This window comes from Tursiops truncatus, chromosome 11 (genome assembly GCF_011762595.2).
Source record: "Tursiops truncatus isolate mTurTru1 chromosome 11, mTurTru1.mat.Y, whole genome shotgun sequence".
In the NCBI taxonomy this organism is placed as follows: domain Eukaryota; kingdom Metazoa; phylum Chordata; class Mammalia; order Artiodactyla; family Delphinidae; genus Tursiops; species Tursiops truncatus.
The window spans coordinates 28,978,860-28,999,128 of NC_047044.1; the positions used below are offsets into that span (position 1 = coordinate 28,978,860).

Genomic DNA, 20,269 nt, shown 5'->3' on the forward strand with positions numbered 1-20,269 from the left:
CTTCTCCCTGTCACCTCTCCAGTCCTTCTTCCTGCTGCCTCCAACCTGTGGCTCCAGGAAAATCAAGTGTATCTGAGCTCAACTAACTGTCTAGGGCCATAGGGAAAGCATATGAAAGTGATCCTTCTTGGAATTACAGCTGGAGGCTGCTTGACATATGCCGGCCTCACAGCATACGGGAGACGCTGGGTTAAGCTGTAAGAACAGCGCTCCACGCCACCAGGCAGTAAATGGATTTCAGTTCCGCTTTAATTTCTAATGAACGGCCATGACTACGCCACACCCAGCAGCAGGAGGAGACGATCCTGCCGCATTGACAGCCTTGTTTAATGGCTGCCTTCCCGCTTATCACACCTCAGCCTGATTAAATTGTTATATAAAGAGAAATGTTTTTGCAATAAATATCTGTCGGGAATTTCAATCGGGTTCCAAGGCCAAAACGACAAACAAAAAAAGAATTGCCTGTCATCAAGAAACTTGTAGCGTAGAAGACAGAGAGACAATCACAAATTGTTAGCTGGAATTGAGTCTACATTGGGTAAGTAGGTTCTAACAGGAGCATGTACTTATTTCTAAAGGAGAGTAGTATTGAATGCCTTCGTTGAGGAAGTGATGCTGTATTTGTTGTGTTCTACAGACGGATGGGTGGTAAGGGGATTTTGGTTGAGCAAGCATCACAAGCAACGCTTGGAGTGAAGATATAACAGTAAATTCAGAAAACTGCAAAAATCTGGGTGAGGCTATAGCAGAGGGCTTGTGGATGCAGGGTGGGGGACCCATCAAGACAGAGTTCTGGAGTAAGCAAGGGACGATCATGAAGGCTTCTGTGCCGAAAAGTGTCCAGTTCATGCTTTTAATCAGGCAATTACATATTCCTGAGTAAAGGTCTGTCACTTTTTCATCTGTCCCACCTCCAGACCTTTTTCTTATATGTAGAAAACTGCCCTTGATTGTAATCTTAGTGGGGCTCAGTAGCCCCTAAGTATCTCTTCTCTTCCCAGCCTCATAAAGCCAGGGTGGAGCTTATGGCAGGCTTAGCCAAGGAGAGGCGTGTTCTTGGCTTAGAATTCATCTGCGGTGGCCCCCAGTGAAGGCTGTTGGTAAGACCCTCTGGTTCCAGTGATATTCAGCAGTAATGGCAATGCTTCCTGGCCAGATGATTTCTATCTAGTTTTTAAAAGCTTCCTTATCTTCTGCCTGTTTTCCAGGTTCACTCTTCCACCCTCTTCTCATTTATGTGATTCCACCTATCATTTTCAAAGAAACCCTTTTTTTGTTGAAACACCCGGAATTATTCTCTGGTATTTATAGCCAAGGAGTCTAGTAGAAAAAGATATCAATACCAGAAATCCATTATTGACATCAGATTGTTGGGAAATATTGGGGAATTCACATTGGTTATCTGCATAGCTTAGGTAAAAGGCAGTCAGAACCCTGAAATTATTCAGAGGTAAGAGTCTGGATGACAGTGACCCACAAAAATGGGACATGGGCCCTGTATAGTTACCGGAAATGACACATTTCCTGAGGGTAAGGCTTTGAAAAACCGTACAGTAAGTCCCCTACGTACAAACGAGTTCCTTCCAAGAGCACATTAGTAAGTCCAATTTGTTCATAAGTCCAACAAAGTTAGCCACTGATCTGGAAATAGAGGGCCACCCAAGAATTGGCATAGGGATTAGACAATAAGATACAGATGAGAAGGAGTGGTCATGATTCTCAGCCCCACCGAACCTCCTTTGTTTGCTGAAAGAGCCCCACACTACTTGATTTGTAAAGCAATTCCTTCCTTTTTGAAGATGCAACTAGTTCCTCAACTCAAGGCATTAACTTTAGGAGGGAATTTATCCTTTTCATGCCCCATTCCCCTTAACCTTCAATGATTCCCACCTATAATAAGAAGGAGCAACAGGATATCAATTAGAAAGTAAAATCTAGAGATGGAAATACTGTTATAAATGAACTACAGGAATTGCCTAACGTATATTGGCTAAAAATTGGAAAAGATGGATGGATTCTGAGGGTACTCAACCAAGGAGAGAGAATGATAACATTAGATAAAGCTGAATTAGTTATATGAGTGTACTTTCAGAGACTGTGGATCCATTAACATAGTTTAAGGAGCTGGGAGTCTGTTAGTTTGCTGAAACACCACAAAATGGAACTCAACGGAAGCATACATTAAATGAAGTTGATTCCTTGGCATAGTATAGAAGCACAAAATAAAAATTTTCACAAAATGGAATTCTTATACTATATGATAAAATGGGTTTTTATCATGTATAATCCACCCATCCATCTTCACCAATTGAGACGTATATTGGAGATGGGAATACCAGTATCTTTAAAAAGACTTTAGTGATGTACATGAATTGTTGGTGGAAGGCATAGCAATGAAAATTGATTCCCTGATTTCAGTGAGGAAGGGCAAATCTGGAGTGGAAGAGATAACGTAGTGTCACTTAACTACCAATGAGTAAAACAGATACATTTTCCATTAATAGATATCAGGATCAGTACAAAGTCAGAATAGTCTGATCCAAAAAGAACTTAACAGCCAATTGAGAATTAGATTTCTGGGAATGAAAGAGGTGTGAAGTCCTCTGTAGAGCTATTTGATTTGTGAAATTAATAACCCTCCAGAACTGCTCATCAGAGCCTTGAGTGTGTCATTATGACATATGATATGGAACTTCTGCCCTCCACTGAATTTTTAAAACATAGGTAAATCATGGACCTCGAGTCACCAGAATGAAAGAGAGGGCATCTTGTCTTAAATAAGTACTTTGCAATGATATCTCAAGTGTGTGCTACTATTTTTTTTTTTAACCTAGTCTTCGCCTAAAAGAACCAGAGTTCGTTACCAAAGTAACTGTGCCCTGTGAAAGAAAACATGGTTTTGAAACGCAACTAATTCCCAGGGACACAGGACACTTCTGCAGTCCACTACTGAGGGTATTTTGATGTTAAAATGACAAGTGGAGAAGCTACCTTTATCCTTCCCATATTTATTACCCAAGTTCTTGTACAGCTGGAATAGATGACTTCAAAATATGATGGATTCTTACATCAGCTCTGTAACCCATGCAAAAGGAACATTTTGATTGGAAATACCAAGTTGAAAATTGCAGAGCTTTCTACTCCTACAAAAATATTAAACTAATAGCAATAATGCTTCAATAAAAATCAGAAATATTAGTGCCATCTTTAGTGACTTAAAAGTGCAGGGCTAATGATCCTCAGCGGATTCTCATTTGTGTTTAGTAGTGGAAGGATAGTTTGAGAAGATAAAATTGGATTTTCCAAAGTTTAATTAGATGGCAACTTCTGTTGCAACTGCTGTTCCATATGGGGTCCAAATCATTATAGCTCTTAGTACTTTGTATAAAGCAACTGATCTGAATAATGTCTTTCTCCTCTATTCCAATAAACAAAATTACTAGAAGCAGTCTGTTTTATTTCACCAGACAGGAACAGTAATATAATTTTGCCATACTGTTTCTGGATTGTGTTAACTCCTTGGCTTTGTACCACATTATAGTCTGCAGAAATACCATCTCACAGAACATCATGTGATACAACCTAGAGGGTAAACTTTATTAGCTAGATACATTAATTAGACACTTGAATGCCAGCACATTGGAGCCAAATACAATGGAAGAATATAGGGCTGTCAAGTTATTGATTTATTTTAAAGGTTAAGAGGTCTAAGGAAAGTTGGGCTAGCTCTCTAAAGTGAAGACAGCTTGCTGAACCATGTCTCTATGGCCACTAGGAACATGAATAGTCTCTTTGAATTTTGGAGGCCACATGTTACTGCATGTGAGTCTCGTGCTGAGAAGCTGTAAGATTTGAGTTTGTCCCATGGCAAGAGAAGGCTCTCCAGACAGCAGAGGTCACAGTGATCCTGCTACTTATCACTCATCAGATTAAATGATATTTAAAGGGTTCATAGTAGGTCAGGTTGCTATATGTAGTGTGTGGTAAGCCTTAGTAAGAGAATTAAAACCCTAGCTTTCCAAAGCAAGGATATGCTTATATTTAGCAAATAACTACTATCCTTTTAAGAAACTGGACCCAAGGGGAAGCTAAACAACAATTTGACGTTAACTACTCATAAACCTAGTATTACCTGATCTAGCTAGCCTAATCTCAATTGCTCAGCAGTGCTGATTCATCAAGTACATGGGGGCTCATGGGGGCCTTCTCTATGACCAGCTGACTAAGAAGAGTATAAATACAATTATAATTATATAAATTATAATCAAAATTATACGATATGTAGGAAGAAATTGAGAGTGAAATGCTGCAACAGTATAGGACTGATTGGGATGCCCTGGAAGGCAGTTCGATAAGAAGCTAAGGAGAACAAGAATCCATATTTGACTCAATGGATCTCCTCAACATACTGGAGACATTATGAGTCTAATTCTCACTATTCTGATGAAATGCCTTCTTGTAAGAGACCTCTTCTGAAGTGCTTTGGAGGCGAGCTTTAAACTAATTGGCTTTCAAGTTGCTCACTTCCTGTTATCTTAGTATCCTCTGAAAGCCAATAGTGCTAAGGTGGAACATTTGTAGAAATGGAGGGAGCTTGAGAAGCTGGAGGAGAACAATCCTAGAGCATATTGGTTCTGGATGGTTGGTAACACAGCTCACCCAAGAATCACAGAGATATTTTTATTTTTATTTTTTGATTAGGTATTCAAAGTCTTCTTGTAGAGTCTTGGAGGAACCGGCACCAGAGAGAGTCATAAATATCAAAATTGAATCAAAACATAAATAGCTTATAAGTGACAGGGTGTGCTACTAGTTTCAGATAAATTTTGGACAGCATAGCCTCAGGATGCTTCATATACAAAGGCTAAACTATGCATGGAAGGTTATTTGCTATTTACTCACAACCAAAAAAATTCATGTTAGCAGTTTTAATAAAAAAATCAAAGTTATAAAAAGTACACTAAGAAGAATATGTGTTGACTTTTTCAATTTATTCCCAATATGTGTGTGTATGTGTGTAATATATATATAAAAGAGAGACAGAATACCTGATCCTTAGCTGACAAGTGCTATTGATTCTCATAGATCTTCTAATAAGGTTACTAGTGCTTCTTCTTAAGTATCAAAATTCAGCAAAGCACCATCAGCTATGTGAGGAATGTTTCCAATGTGAAATACCTCTATAGGTCAAATCAAGCCAAGAAAAAAAAAAAGATATCAAGGGAAATAAAATTCTTGCAGGGAGCAGAAAAAAACTCACAATACTATCGAAACCTTGTAGTTTTTAGTCTCGTTTTGAAGAGATTAAAAGAGAAGGTAGTAATTACATAAAATAAAAGAATGCTTTAGGAAGGGAACAACCAGAGAATGTTTCCAAAGTAAATACATGAAGTATGATACAGAAATTTTAAAGAAGACAAAATTAAGGAAATCTGTTGGAAAGCATAAAAATCTTTTGATAATGGAAACAGAAAAGAAGAGATCAAAGATTTAGACAGTGTAAGAAGGAGGTGCACCATCTAAGATTTTCAAAAAGAGAAAATAGAAAAAAATGGATGGACCATATGGACGTGAATTTCTAGATTGAAAGGACTCCCTGGGTACCCAGTGAGTGAGTGAAATACACCCTCTCAAGACATATTGTAATAGTTCAGAAACTGAAGATGAAAGGAAAATCTCAAAAGTTTAATGAGAGCAAAAAAGGTCACATTCTAAAAACTGAAAATTAAAATTTTATTAACCTTTTCTATTTCAACTCAAGAAGCAACAAGACAATCACTTTCTTGAGTATCTTCAAAATTTGGAAGGACCATTATTTCAAATTAGAATTGTATCTAGTCGAAATATCACTTAAGCGGATGGGCTGAGTAAACACATTTTTATAAACGTGACTTCACACACACACAAAAAAAGAGAGGTAACTCACGTGCACAGGAAGTGATCAGAAGCTGTGTTCCCCCAATGCTGTGGAGTTAACCAAGAAAGAAGAGAACACAAGATTCAGAAAGTAACAAGGGATCTAACCCAGGAGATGGCTGAAGGAAGTCCAGGACCACAACAATCTCACTGGACCAGAAACCAAGGATTCTATTATTCATAAGTGTACTTTAAAAGACAGTACTTTGTCAGAGAAAGCTGATTTTGTTGTTTGTTTTTTTTCTTTGACATATTGTTGATTTACTATGTTGTGTTAGTTTCAGAGGTATAGCAAAGTGATTCAGTTATACATACATATATCTATTCTTTTCCATTATAGATTATAAGATATTGAATTTGCATTAGTTTTGACACCTTAGGTAAGCTTAGTTAACATTTGAAGAAATCTTATAATGGAGACTCACTTCATGAATTTTTTAAATATTTGGTGCAAAATAAAGGCCTGTTATGTAACATACAGTTGAACTTATTTTCATCAAACTTAACACCTCTTTGTAGGTTGTAGGGGAAGATTCCTATAGCCCTCATTAATTATGAGTCAACTGAAATGTACCACAAAGAACTTAAAAATTGTCATTTACCAAATTTGCTTAGGTTGGTTTACAACAGCAAGCAAACTGGATTGAAGTAGGAGGATATGGAATTCCAGAAGAAATATCTCCCAGGAGAAAAAAGTGAACTTAATATTTCTGGTTTTTTTTATGAACACTTTTACCATGTTCTAGATGCTTTAAAAATACTAACTCATTTAATTTTCATAACAATCTTATGAGGCAGTATTATTACTATGATTATTTATATTATTGTTATCCTTAATTTACAGATGAGAAGACTAAGGCAAAGATAAATAATTGTTTAATATTTCACAGCTAGTAAATAAGACAGATTTATTCAAGCCCAAGCAGATCTGACTTTTAACCAGCACACTATGTTACCCTACCCTCTGGGTGCAAAATATTTCCAAAATGGTTTTATAATTCTGTTTGAGAAATAATTCTGTTTCGGAAAATATTAGTGACATAGATATATATGTATACAGAACGTCACATATATATGTATGTCTGTATATATATATATATATATATATATATATATGGCAAATAAGTGCAATACAATGAAGGAATTAAACTAATTTTGCACTGTTTTCTTCAGCAGTAAACAATATTTATATTATGTAATAACATGCAGTAAATATTTAATCAAAGTTTGTGGTATACATACATTAGGAGTTATTGAAAGGAATAATGGTTGCAGGTGGGGTAAGAGTGGGAATGAGCAAATGTGCTAAATCTTTATCTAATTCGGGGGGGTAGGGAAGGGAGGTCCAAGAGGGAGGAGTTATATATATACATATAACTGATTCACTTCATTGTACAGCAGAAACTAGCACAACATTGTAAAGCAATTATACTCCAATAATAAAAATAAAAAAATAAAAGAAAATAGTTGATGTTTAAAATTGATAAGTTAAACAAAAAGTACAAGCAAGGACATTGAAGTAAATATTAAAAGAAATCCAGAATAGAGTTGAAAACAATGGCCTCTTGGGAGCAGGACTTACACCAAAGTGTGGGGTGGGGGACTGCTTGGTGCATTATCAGTTTTGTAGTAATTTTGACCTTTTAAATGTGTCATTGCTATATTTTAAATGTATTATTTTGAAAACATTTAAATACACATGTATATGCATGTGTGTCAGCTATATATTTTAGTGGATTCCTTTTATATTTTTAAATTTTTTGACAGAATTTAGTTAAACAGGCTAAAATTGATCTATGAAGAGAAAATTATTTCTCTTAGTAAACGTATAGTCAGTTGGACATAAACATAGGTCCTGGGAGCACCTAACAGTCCAACTATTGCTAACATAGAATCATCAGATACATACGCCAACAAATTTGAAATCCTACTAGAGTTTCGTGTCTTTTATACCTTTATGCATCGCCTTCTTTTTTTAAATGTCAACGATCTTTAGGAATGCAACAAGACAAATTCCCCAGTCTAAGACAGTTTAGCAAAGCATCCTCCCTTTTACTAAGAAGTAGAAGCAAGATAAGCAGACAGGAAACATCAAAATGTACTAACAGAAGTAAAAGAGGTTAAGCCACCAAGACTTTGACTCCATCTCAAGTTTCTAGGACTTTTCTCAGGAAGGCCAAGATACCAACTATCACATTCTCTGCTGAAAGAAATTTCTGGGCCTTCTGACATGTTCACCGTCATTATCTTCTTTGATTTTCAAACAACGCTTCATAGTAGTCAGAACAGGTGCATTATGGGTAGACTTAGGCTTACGATGGTTAAATAACCTGTGCCCCCATAAACAGCTAGTAAGATGCAACAGGAAGACTCTAACTCACATTTTTTTTACCATATTTTGAAGGTTCTTCACTATATTCCTATTCACATAGTAGTTATGCTGATCAAAAAAATCATAATTATCAAAATGATACATGTGCCTTATGCGTTTATTTGTTCATTTGCTTATTTGGTAAATAGTTATTGGATACCTACCATGTCCAAAGCCCCAGGGACTTCTAAAATATTAGTCTGTCATTAGAAGGACAATTTCAAAGCCACATCGTTACACATTAGGCTTCATTTTTCCCTCTTAGCAGAGTCAGATAAGACTGGGCAGAGTCTTCCATTAATTCTTATAACAACTAGCATGACTCAGAGGTTCGCACCATTGTCTTAATTTAATTTATTGAACTTCCACTTAAGCAGTCCTAATGAAGAGTTAAGTCCCCATCCTTCAGGAATCAGTAATCAAAGAAGGGTAGATTGAATTGTAATGGGAAAAATTAAGACATAGACAAACAGAGATTATACTAACAGCAGAAGACATCCTATATTTTAGTCTGGAAACAATGATACCAAAACTGGCAAGCATTGTAGATGATCATTTTAATTTATATCATGTCTCCCAGCGTCCTTAAAATGTGATTGCTATCATATGCTCACAAAATGAGAAGGAAGAGTTGAGAATGATTTCCAGATTTCTGGTTTAGGAGACTGAATAAGATGATAGCATCACTCAAAAGTATAAAGTGACAAGAGCAGTTAAAGGGAGATAGTGAATTTCATTTTAGATATATGGCTGTGAGACCTGCAACAGGAGATGTCTAGAAAGCAAGTGGATACACACATTGGAGTGCTGTTTTTCTTCCGTAGGCTAGATTGAAGAAAGAGCCTCAGGAGTCATCATAATAAAGGGAATGGTTAAAACCTTGGAATCGTTTAAAAATCTTTGAGATCTTAGAATCTCAAAGAGACTTAAATGCTAGAAAAGCTTTTTAAAAAACTGTTAGAGGAAACAGAGAGCTTCAGAACATAGATAGAGAGAAGTCACAAAGAAAGGGGAGGAAAAACTAGGAGAGAATGTAGTCCAAGAAACATTTTATTAAAGGGGTGGGTCTGCATTGCCAAAAGTCACAAGTCAAGTAGGCGAAACACTAAAAGACTTCAACAGATTAGTAAATATGAAGGTTATTGCTTTTTTGTTGTTGTTGTTAGAGCAATGTGAGGGAAGCAGAGGGATTAGAAACCTTATTTTGACGGGTGAATCATGGGTGGAATGGTGAATAAGAAACAGAAATTGGAGGCAGCCAATGTACAACTAATTTTCCTACAATGGACACATAGCAAAATTTGTGTAATAGAATTAAGAAATGACTAAAATAAGTTTGGCTAAAAAAGAAAATTAAGAAATAAGAGAGTAGCTAAAGCGGGCCGTGCAGATTCAGACATCATCTGTTGTTTTATACTGAGGGTTTAGAAAAAGAAGAAAGAGAAAAGGAAAAGTGCAGTAGAGAGAGGAGATCATTGTGACAAAAGCAAATTAACACTTGATTTTTTTCTTAAAATATGATAGAAGTGTACCTGTTGGGCTACTAAGAGATCATGTCTGAATTTGATCTTAAGCTATCAAGGCCTTGAAAATTAAAGGTATTTTTCAGTTGAAAGTGTAGGGCTAATGCTACAGAAAGGCTAACATTTCCTAATCATTTACAACAAATTAGGGCCAACCTTGCGAGGTAGTCCAGCAGTATGTTTTTGTTTTTGTTTTTGTTTTTGTTTTTTTGCGGTACGCGGGCCTCTCACTGTTGTGGCCTCTCCCGTTGCGAAGCACAGGCTCCGGATGCGCAGGCTCAGCAGCCACGGCTCACGGGCCTAGCCGCTCCGCGGCATGTGGGATCTTCCCGGACCGGGGCACGAACCCGTGTCCCCTGTATCGGCAGGTGGACTCTCAACCACTGCGCCACCAGGGAAGCCCCCAGCAGTATGTTGTAGATGACAAAACTGTGTTTAGGAGAAAAGAAGTAAGTGGTTCAGAAAAAATTTTTTGAGTCCAGTGCTCTCCCCTCTTCACTGTGTTCTATCTTTGATAATATTTATGTGGGCAGTGTTGAATGAGTGATATCAATACAACTCCCTTTTCCCAGAATACGATAGATTTTGAAAAACAAAATGATTACAATCAATCAGCAGGGTAATATCTGAAAATGAGATTTTCAAAACTTTTTGTCTTTCCTTAAGAGGCATACCATTTTTTTCCCTCAAATTACAAGAACTGGAAGACATATTATCCTAAACTTGTATGTTAAAGAAAAACAAAAAACAAAACAGTGCAGCAGAATGTCCTATAATGGCCTAAATGCAGAACATCTTTTATAATGCAGGAAAGAAAAATCTCATTTTAATAATTATTTGGAATAAAGCTTCCACTATGAAATAGAGACACAAAAATTATTTCTATAAAACAATTATTTCTATACACCATATTTAGTGCCAACATCAGGTAGAGCTTTCCTGATTTCACTTTTAAATTTTTCAAATACATTTTTTATCTTTTACCCCTTGACCAAAAACAATATATCTAAATGTAATCCCAGCATCTGTTTTATACAAAAAAATGAATAAAATATTTCCATATAAACAGAAAACATTGGTCTTTATGTCTTTGTATCCAATTTTTTAAAAAGATCATCTAGAGAAAAATGCTTTAAAATCTTTTTGTTGTAGTTGAAATCAAAACTGCTTTTAGTTTCTTGCTGTTAGATCAGGTCTCCAGATCAGTGCATTACAATATCTTTGGGACTGTGAACTCAGAATGAAAGTTGCACTGAATTTTGTTATAGGTTCTTGAGATTAAAGTCAGAATTTCCTGTGCTGGGCTATCTAGGTACTGAGGTGCTGTGGTTGTTGGAGGGGTTAAAGCTGGAGCCATGGATGCATATATATTAGGGAGGATTCACCAAAACACGACAGTGGAGCCTGGGTCAATCCATTACTTTGAATGAGCAGTGACCAATAGAAAGGGACGAGGAAGATCCAAGAAAACTGAGGTAAGCGGTGTTCTGAAGCTCTGTCAAAGTGGAAACAATAGATCAAAGGTGTTCATGGTGACTGGTCAGAGGAGGTTTTCTTTTTTCTCGTAGGAGGCTAGACAGCATAAAATAAAAACAAATTCTTCTAGTCAAAGTTTTTTTTTTTTTTTTCTTAACTGATTTTAGCAAACTTCAGATCCAGACACAGGACTCAGCGGTACATTCCTGGACAGCAAGGTAAACTATTTTATGCTTTTCAAAACTCTTAAAGTTAAGAATTCAAAGTTATGATTCATCAGAGGCAGGGTTACTGCTTCAATAACTAAAGCAAATCCCTATTCTGAAAAAAAAAATAATGTTTTAATGTGTCTCTGTTGGAAGATGACCAGAGCAGTATTCTGCAATCGCAAGAAATTTGACAGCTTGCAGAAGCTGCCCTGTGCTTGTCATTTCCCTCGATTTAGGGCAAAATTGAAAGATCAGCATTTCTAAATGATGCTGATTTTATCTCTTCCTAAGGAATCAGTGAAATTTATTTGGTCTTTATTACGAAGTGTTTGAACTAAATGTACATTGATAAGAACGTTATTGTTATATAGATACATATTATTTTCCTGTTGGGATAGTTCTTTGTTCCCATAACCTTGTTGAAACTCAACGGGGAGGATTTATGTCTTTTAAATGTATCACATATCAGTAAGTGTTAACCTTTGCTCTGTTAGCATCCATACTGAAAATATGGAGATCCACCTGTATCCTGAGCATGTTCTTTGTTTTGTTTCTTATCAACCATAGTAACACTGCTTACTTATGTAAGTGTGATATATATCTGTATCAACATCTATAGCTATATCTATATAGAGAGTTTCATAATCCAAATTTCTTGGCTAAACAACTTGATCCTCTACTTAAAATATTAGAAGTCTTTCCCTAAACCCCCAAAATAAAACTTACCTGAGAAGTTGAGCAACAGAGCAAGAGATTAATCACACATTTTTCTTCAAATCCTAAAATTTTCCTTCACAAAAAGTTGCTAAAATGTTCTTTGATCTATTTCTTTGGTTGAAGGGCCAAAGAGCCTGGGAAATCTCATCCAGATGTTCTGCTCATTTAGGAGTAAAAGTGAAAACATATGCCAACTTCTTAGGAACAACATAGACTCTAAATTTGAGTTATTAAAAGGTCACTTTTTTGTACTCGTGTGTTCAACTCTGGATTTCAGTTAACTTCCTTGCATTAAATAGCTTGAAATGGAAAAGCACTTAAGAGTTCCTAAAATTTGCTTTTTCTTTCTTGGTTTTCATTGTGATTGGGTTAAAACCAGAAAGTTACAAGTTGGTGAGTCAGTTTCAGTGTTTGCAAAAATGCTTTGCAGATAGTGCCCACTAAATAGATGGGTATTCGTTGATAAATATGCATAAAATGCTGACATGTCTTTACCTCCCCACCCCCCTTGAAGAAGCAATGTTTATGGATCATTTTGGCGCATGCAGTTATCTAAAGGTCAAGATCGTTAAACATCTGACAATTGTATCCCTTACTCTAGGTACTAAAATGGCAACCACAATCTGTTTCATCATCTGGGTGTTATTCATAACAGATACTGTATGGACTCGAAGTGTGAGACAGGTTTATGAGGCAAATGATCCAGAGGACTGGATGATGCATGACTTCCATTGTCCCAGGGAATGTTTCTGTCCCCCCAGTTTCCCTACCGCTTTGTACTGTGAAAACCGGGCTCTCAAAGCAATCCCTGCTATACCATCAAGGATCTGGTATCTTTATCTTGAAAACAACCTGATAGAAACCATTCCTGAGAAGCCATTCGAGAATGCCACCCAGCTGAGATGGATAAATCTAAACAAGAACAAAATAACCAACTATGGAATTGAAAAAGGAGCCCTGAGCCAACTGAAGAAGCTGCTTTTCTTATTTCTGGAAGATAATGAGCTAGAGGAGGTACCTTCTCCATTGCCAAGAAGTTTAGAACAATTACAATTAGCTAGAAACAAGGTGTCCAGAATTCCTCAAGGGACCTTTAGCAATCTGGAGAACCTGACCCTTCTTGACCTGCAGAACAATAAACTACTAGACAATGCCTTTCAAAGAGACACCTTTAAAGGACTCAAGAACCTCATGCAGCTAAATATGGCTAAGAACTCCCTGAGGAATATGCCACCAAGATTACCAGCCAACACTATGCAGCTGTTTTTAGACAACAATTCCATTGAAGGAATACCAGAAAATTATTTTAATGTGATTCCTAAAGTGGCCTTCCTGAGACTCAACCACAACAAATTATCAGATGCTGGCCTCCCTTCTAGTGGTTTTAATGTATCATCAATTCTAGATCTTCAACTGTCTCACAATCAACTCACAAAGGTCCCCAAAATCAGTGCTCATCTGCAGCACCTTCACCTCGATCATAACAAAATTAAAAGTAAGTAACCATCAGGGTGTGTCTTTGACTAAGATATTCATGGTTATTAAATTTATTCTATATCTTCTTTAAGAATATCAATAATGTTCATTTTCTCTCCAGCTCTCATGCCCTTAGATATTTTTTTAGTGTATTTTCAAGTTTTGTCTATTCACAGACAGTGTCGATGAACCAAGAAGTTCAAATGTTCAAATTGCAAATTGAAAAGTGGATTTTAGTAATCTACAGAGGGCTATTACCTGTTGGAGAAACTAAATGTCTCTATCTTCTTTTACTCTGAGGAGATTCTGATATTTCTGCCTCGGTGGGCAGACTTATTGAAGAAAGTGTACCCCAGCCACAAGCAACCTCATGAATAGTAATAGAAGGAATATGATTTAGGAGGTATCAGGAAGGGACCTCTGTCCTGAAACCTACAGGACAGCTGATGCCTACAATCACCCTAGTTAGAATGTCTGCTTTAGATCAGTGGGTTTCTCAAACTTTAGAGTACACAAATGGATGGCCCCATCACAGAGCTTCTGGTTGAGTAGGTCTGGTGGGACCTGAGACTTTTCATTTCTAGCAAGTTTCCTAGGGATGCTGAGATTGATGTTCTGGGGACCATACATGGGAAACCAATATTGTACTTTAAGGCTTTGCTCAATTGAAATTGAAATAAATTCCCTGGAAGTTGGCAACTCCTTAGGACTAATGGCAGTCAACAAGGTAGAATATACACTCCTTTCCTGAAAATAGCTTTTTTTTTAAACATCCTTATTGGAGTACAATTGCTTTACAGTGTTGTGTTAGTTTCTGCTGTATAACAAAGTGAATCAGCTATATGTATACATATATCCCCATATCCCCTCCCTCTTGCGTCTCCCTCCCACCCTCCTTATCCCACCCCTCTAGGTGGTCGCAAAGCACCGAGCTGATCTCCCTGTGCCATGCGGCTGCTTCCCACTATCTATCTATTTTACATTTGGTAGTGTATATATGTCAATGCTACTCTCTCACTTCGTCCCAGCGTACCCTTCCCCCTCCCCGTGTGAGAGATGAGTGCAAAGTGTCTTGGAGGCAGAGGAGCCATGAAGGGAACAAGTGGTTATAGAAAGAAGGGGCTGGAGACGTTACAGGCAAACTTAGCATCTTCACAATTATGCCTGAGACCAGGATGACTCAGGTGTAGATGCAGACGATATCTTGGTCCAGCTACAGGGGATGATACCAGCCTGGCAAGTATCCATGCATGCTCCACCCTAGCACAAGCCCTTTGGAAAGCTAATCTTGAAGAGGTTTCTGAACAACCTTATAAAATACATCCCTAAAATGAGAATCAATTGGATAGTTTGCAGGAAAATGACACAGATAATTGTCAGAAGGTTGTGCTGCCTGCTTATTACTCACTAAACTTTTCATTAAGCAAATAATTACATAAACATCCAACCTATAAGAATAGACTATTTTGCACTGGGTACTCTTCAGTTTTTCAGTATTTTTTGGTTTTTTTCTAACAGCATACTTGAGCATAAAATCCAGGAACTCATGAGCAGGCTGCTCCCACCGCAGTGAGTTTTTTCCATGGTGATGAGACACATTGTTTAATCTTGTAGTTAAAGCAAAAGATGCAACAGAAAAAAAAAATGTTAATAGCTGAATCTGTGCACTGAACCCAATAGTACAGCAGCTAATATCAACCTAAATAAATGTAATTTTTTTTCCTGATGAAAGTTCTGTGCTTCTACAGGTGCATTCCTTACCTGACAGCAAAAGTCCCATAGACATTTGATGTAGGAAGTTAATTTAAAGGGATTCCACATAGAGCACATTTGTGAATTGGGAATTCCCCTGAAGTGGGAACTTGAGAATGAGAGTGTTCAGGAGTGAGATAGCAAAATTCAACACATAGTTGGGCACCTATGCTAGGTACTTACATAGTTTTACAAAGTTACACAAAGAAGAGGACTCTGTTCTTCCTCCACTTTTATTTTAGAGCGTTTTTTTCAAAGTTTTCTCATATATTTCTATTTTCCAATCATTCTCATACCTTAATGTGCATCAGAATCACCTGGAGGGCTTATAAAACACAGGCTGCTGGGCTTCAGCCTCTGGGTTTCCCACCTAACAGGTATGGGGTGGGGTCTAACCACGCAGTTCTCAGGTAGTATGGACGCTGCTGGTCCAGGGACCACACTTTAAGAACCACAAATTAATCATCAAAAGAACCTTGTGTGCTATTATTAGGAATTTCTGAAGAAAGAAAAACTGAGGCTCAACTAAGTGAGGCTATTTTTCCAAGGACAAAGGATAAGTATAATAGCCAGGACCTGAACCTAAGGTCTCCCATATTAGGTGTTTTTTCCCCCACTCCAACGTTATTATCATAGCACATTTTTCTTCAATGCCTAGAATATGAGACTTAAGACAAATTTCTATCAATAGAGGTAAAAATCGTTTTCACAGCAACAACATCAACAAAGAGAAATTGATTTACTTGCTGCTTAATGTAGATATCAAGCATGGTCATTTCTATATTCCAAGAAAAGAAATGGAAGAGAAGAATTTCCCTGGCAAGAGTTCTTGGCTCACCATTATATCACAATGCATTATAATAACTGCTAAAGTACTTACTTCTTCTTACCTCATAATCTAGTCTAGTTGTTAATGAAGTGGTTGCCAAGAAACATACCTCTTATATGAAGAGTTCTCAGAATTTATAGGACAGTGAACTTTTCTTGTCCAAAATGATGGAAATACTTATTTCTTCTGAACACCTTAGGGGGCTTTAAATTTGACAAAAATGTTATCTATTCGAACAAGTTACTTCTTGGTACTCTCAGAAACATTATAATTAATTTATGAAAATATAATTAAATTTAGAATGCTTGTTTTTACATTCTATTTATTCACACATGCATGGGTTATGGGTCATGAGGGTGATAAGGATAGGAGATAACACATCAGAAAGGACATAATCTCTCCAGCAGGCAAGGGACCCTGTGTAGTAGGAAAGGGATGAGGCTGGGACTCCGCTCTGCCTCTTACTTGCTGAAATACCTGGTGCACATTGCCTTACCCGTCTGAACCACTCTTTCAGCAATGCCCAGGTGGGGAGAATAATAATGTTGCCCAATACAGGTTGTGTCATGATAAGGTTATAATATATGTAAGAAAAAATACCTTGATGAATATAAATCTGCTATACAGAGTCATTATTTTTAGCAAGTTGAATTCACAAAATGGCATAAGATCAGAACAAAGCACCCTCACTGTAAGCATAAAATCCTTCAGAACAAGTCAGTGTGCACAAAAGGAAGGTCATTGCCAAAGTTAGTTGGGTCTTATCTTCTAAGGGAAGATCTCTTCCTCAAAACAGTTTCAAAATAGGATTTAAGAGTACATGAATTCATGGTTGAGATCAGCTATTATGCACACTTGTCAGAATTTCGCTGGTTTAAGAGGCTTTCTCTCCTGAATGCTCCTAACTTCAGTATAGACATTGATGCCAAGGGCTCTGATCCAAGGCAGGTGCATGATTTCTCACATCTTAACCATATGAAAAGGCTGACGGGATAGTTCCTGGTTTGAATTTTTGTAATTCAGTTCTTGGCAAATGTTTCCTTTCCAATTAAATACACTTAAGTATGGAGATTCAAGGTTGTTTTCTGCAAATATCACATATGTAAAGTTATATTAATTGCACTTTATAAAAGACTTATCATCATGTACTACTAGTTTGAGTGTTTGCATTTTTTTAAGGTAACTTTCAAGCACCTTCTCTAATAATAGACTGGCTTTCTTCCTTTGCATCCATACTCCTCCATTCCACCATGCACCTACCCATTCTTTCAGTACCAACTCTGAACCATTGTTTCCACCTCTAATGCCCCAATACTACCTTTCTCATTCTACAGTAATCAAATCATGCCTTATCTGGCTTGCTAAAGGAATAAGACAAGTGATATATCTTATACACCTTTTTTCCATCACAACTTTTAACAATATGTCCTTTCTAGTGCTCTGTATTAAGCATAGCAAAGTATGGACTGAGATGACTATGTGTACGTTGCACATTTTTTCAGGGTTACTTCTATAAAACAGATATGCATAACTTCCAGCTTACACGAAAAGGGTTTGTCTCTCTGCCACTTTCATAGACCAGGCCACTAGACCCTCCATAGGACTGTTATAATAGCTCTTGGTCTTCCCATCCTTAGTCTCTTGTATTCCAGTTCATTTATTCACGCTTTCTTTGTCTCCGTAGATGTGAATGTCTCTGTAATATGTCCTACCACTCCTATCACATTGCCTGCGGAACACGATTCCTTCAGTTATGGACCTCATCTTCGCTACCTCCGTCTGGATGGAAATGAAATCAAACCACCAATCCCAATGGATTTAATGACCTGCTTCAGGCTCCTTCAGGCTGTCATTATTTAAACATGTCTTCAACAATCTAAAATTCATTTAATGAGTTCATATTTCTGACCTGAAATTTGGTTGCCATTCATAGGTTTAAGATAAAAATCACTTTTCTAATTGCTTATGGCCACCATTTTTATTTGTATAGCTTACTTTTTTTCTATTCAAAGTTGCTTTTCCCCATGATATGTAGCACAGACTGCTTTTCTTTAATTAGTAAAACAGACACAGAGTTAAGATAGTTTATCAGCTCAAAGATAGTTCCTTTTTGTCTCTCTCACAGCTTATTAATACCAAATAATACAAATACATTGTGATTCAATAGGAAGGATATATTTGTTTGCAAATGTTCAAAATTGCTTATGCAGATATTATATTCACAGTATAAACACAACATCTAACAGGAGGTAGGAATTTCTAGAGAAAATGAAAAAATGAGATATTTCTTTATCATAATTATAAAGAAATAATTAAATTCAGATTGTTAAGTAACATTTGTAAGTATAAGTCTGGTACTTAGCTCAAGAATGGGTATGAGGGCTTCCCTGGTGGCGCAGTGGTTGAGAGGCCACAACAGTGAGAGGCCCGCGTACTGCAAAAAAAAAAAAAAAAAAAAAAGAATGGGTATGAAATGCATCGGATACTTTATAACAAGAAAATTCTAGTCATTTAATGTCAAATAACAGAGCAATAGTCATTTTTAGTTCATTATACCTATTTCTTAAATCTGCTGTTCTTAGATATAGTACAGTGTACTCTAGTAATTAAAGTTCTACATTTATTGTAACACATTTCTGACAGAATCTTAGTGTTTTAACACTTGAAATCCACTTGAATTGCAAATTGTTCAGTCTTATATTTGCCAGTGCTTTTTGGATTTCTGAAATAAAAAGAGTGAATGCTTTCCAACAAAACAGAAGTAAAATATTTATTTCAGGAGGCTTATTCACAAGTCTTATTAAGAATATATTTTTAATAAAAAGTGTTATAGTAACAATTAGTTCCATTTTTCTAGCATGAGTACATTAAAATATATTTTCTCCTACCCGTTTTCCTTTTATCCAGTGAACACAAGAAAAAATTTATATTCTAATCACTTGACATAATATACCTGTTTCTCATGAGTCAAAAACAAAACAAAACAGGATTTTGTTAAGTAACAAAGTACAGTTTTCTTATATTTCTGATTTTGTTAGGTATATGTTATTAACAATAAATATTCCATGCTGATTAATACATCTATTTATATATATTTTTCCAGACATTATTCTGAAAAATTCTATAAATATATTTCCTTGGAAAAAGGATCATATACATTTGTGAATCACCACATTAATGAAAGCCCAACATGTTACTTTAATCCAAGGCTTCTCAGAAAATTAATATGTTACTTTGTTAAGTGAATTCCCAAGAAGAAAAAATAATGTGCAGGATTGCCTATGTATTTTCATACCAAAATTTATTTGGGGGTGGGAGGAAAGAACAATGAACATACATTGAACAGTTTTTTAATGCTGGCTGAAGGCAAGACATTAAGAAAAAGAATAAGTTTAAAATACTTCAAAGCACGTAAAGAAAATTATGAAAATAATGTCATATAAAATTATGTCATAAAAATACAGGTAATCAGATATTGTTAGGCTGGGGGAAAAGAATATGTTAACAGAAACATAATAACTTTAAATATTTGAAAACTTGCTATGTGAAAAGGGGGATGACACATATTCCAGGAAGCTCCAAAATGAAAGTAAGTAGAACATATGAGTGAAATTTATAAGGAGCCATATTTCATAGCTAGCTAAGGAAGAATTTTCTAATATTTGATCAGAGTCACCCAGCGATGGAAGCAGCTTTTCCTAAGGTACAGTTACCTACCACTGAAACTGTTCAGAGAGACAATTCAAGAGAAAGGATATAGCACAGGGAATTATACCCATTACCTTGTAATAACCTATAATGGAATATAATCTGCAAAAATACTGAATCACTATGCTGTACACCTGAAACTAACACAATATTATAAATCAGCTATACTTCAATTTAAAAAAAATGAGAGAAAGGATGTGAAAAGAATTCCTGATCTGAAAGCAAAATTGTAAAATATTCTTTCTAGACCTTTTCAACTCTAAGAATTTTCAGCCTTCCTTTTTTCTTTCTG

At 36.3% G+C, this 20,269-nt stretch overlaps 1 protein-coding gene across 1 annotated transcript; it reads left to right on the top strand.

The window, feature by feature from the left end:
- The first annotated feature begins 278 nt into the window (after nt 1-278).
- Nucleotides 279-19,336, top strand: KERA (keratocan). Its single transcript, XM_019918773.3, has 4 exons — nt 279-538; nt 11,454-11,504; nt 12,814-13,707; nt 17,954-19,336. Exons 3-4 carry the CDS (start codon nt 12,822-12,824, stop codon nt 18,127-18,129), a joined length of 1,062 nt encoding a protein of 353 aa, XP_019774332.1. The 5' UTR covers nt 279-538; nt 11,454-11,504; nt 12,814-12,821; the 3' UTR covers nt 18,130-19,336.
- Nucleotides 19,337-20,269: the final 933 nt, after the last annotated feature.

What these genes read in the sequence shown, in the direction of transcription:
- KERA (XM_019918773.3), top strand. Translation starts at nt 12,822, where the DNA reads ATGGCAACCACAATCTGTTTCATCATCTGGGTGTTATTCATAACAGAT. An exon ending in CGATCATAACAAAATTAAAA is followed by an intron (nt 13,708 to 17,953) that starts GTAAGTAACCAT and finishes TTGTCTCCGTAG; the next exon opens with ATGTGAATGTCTCTGTAATA.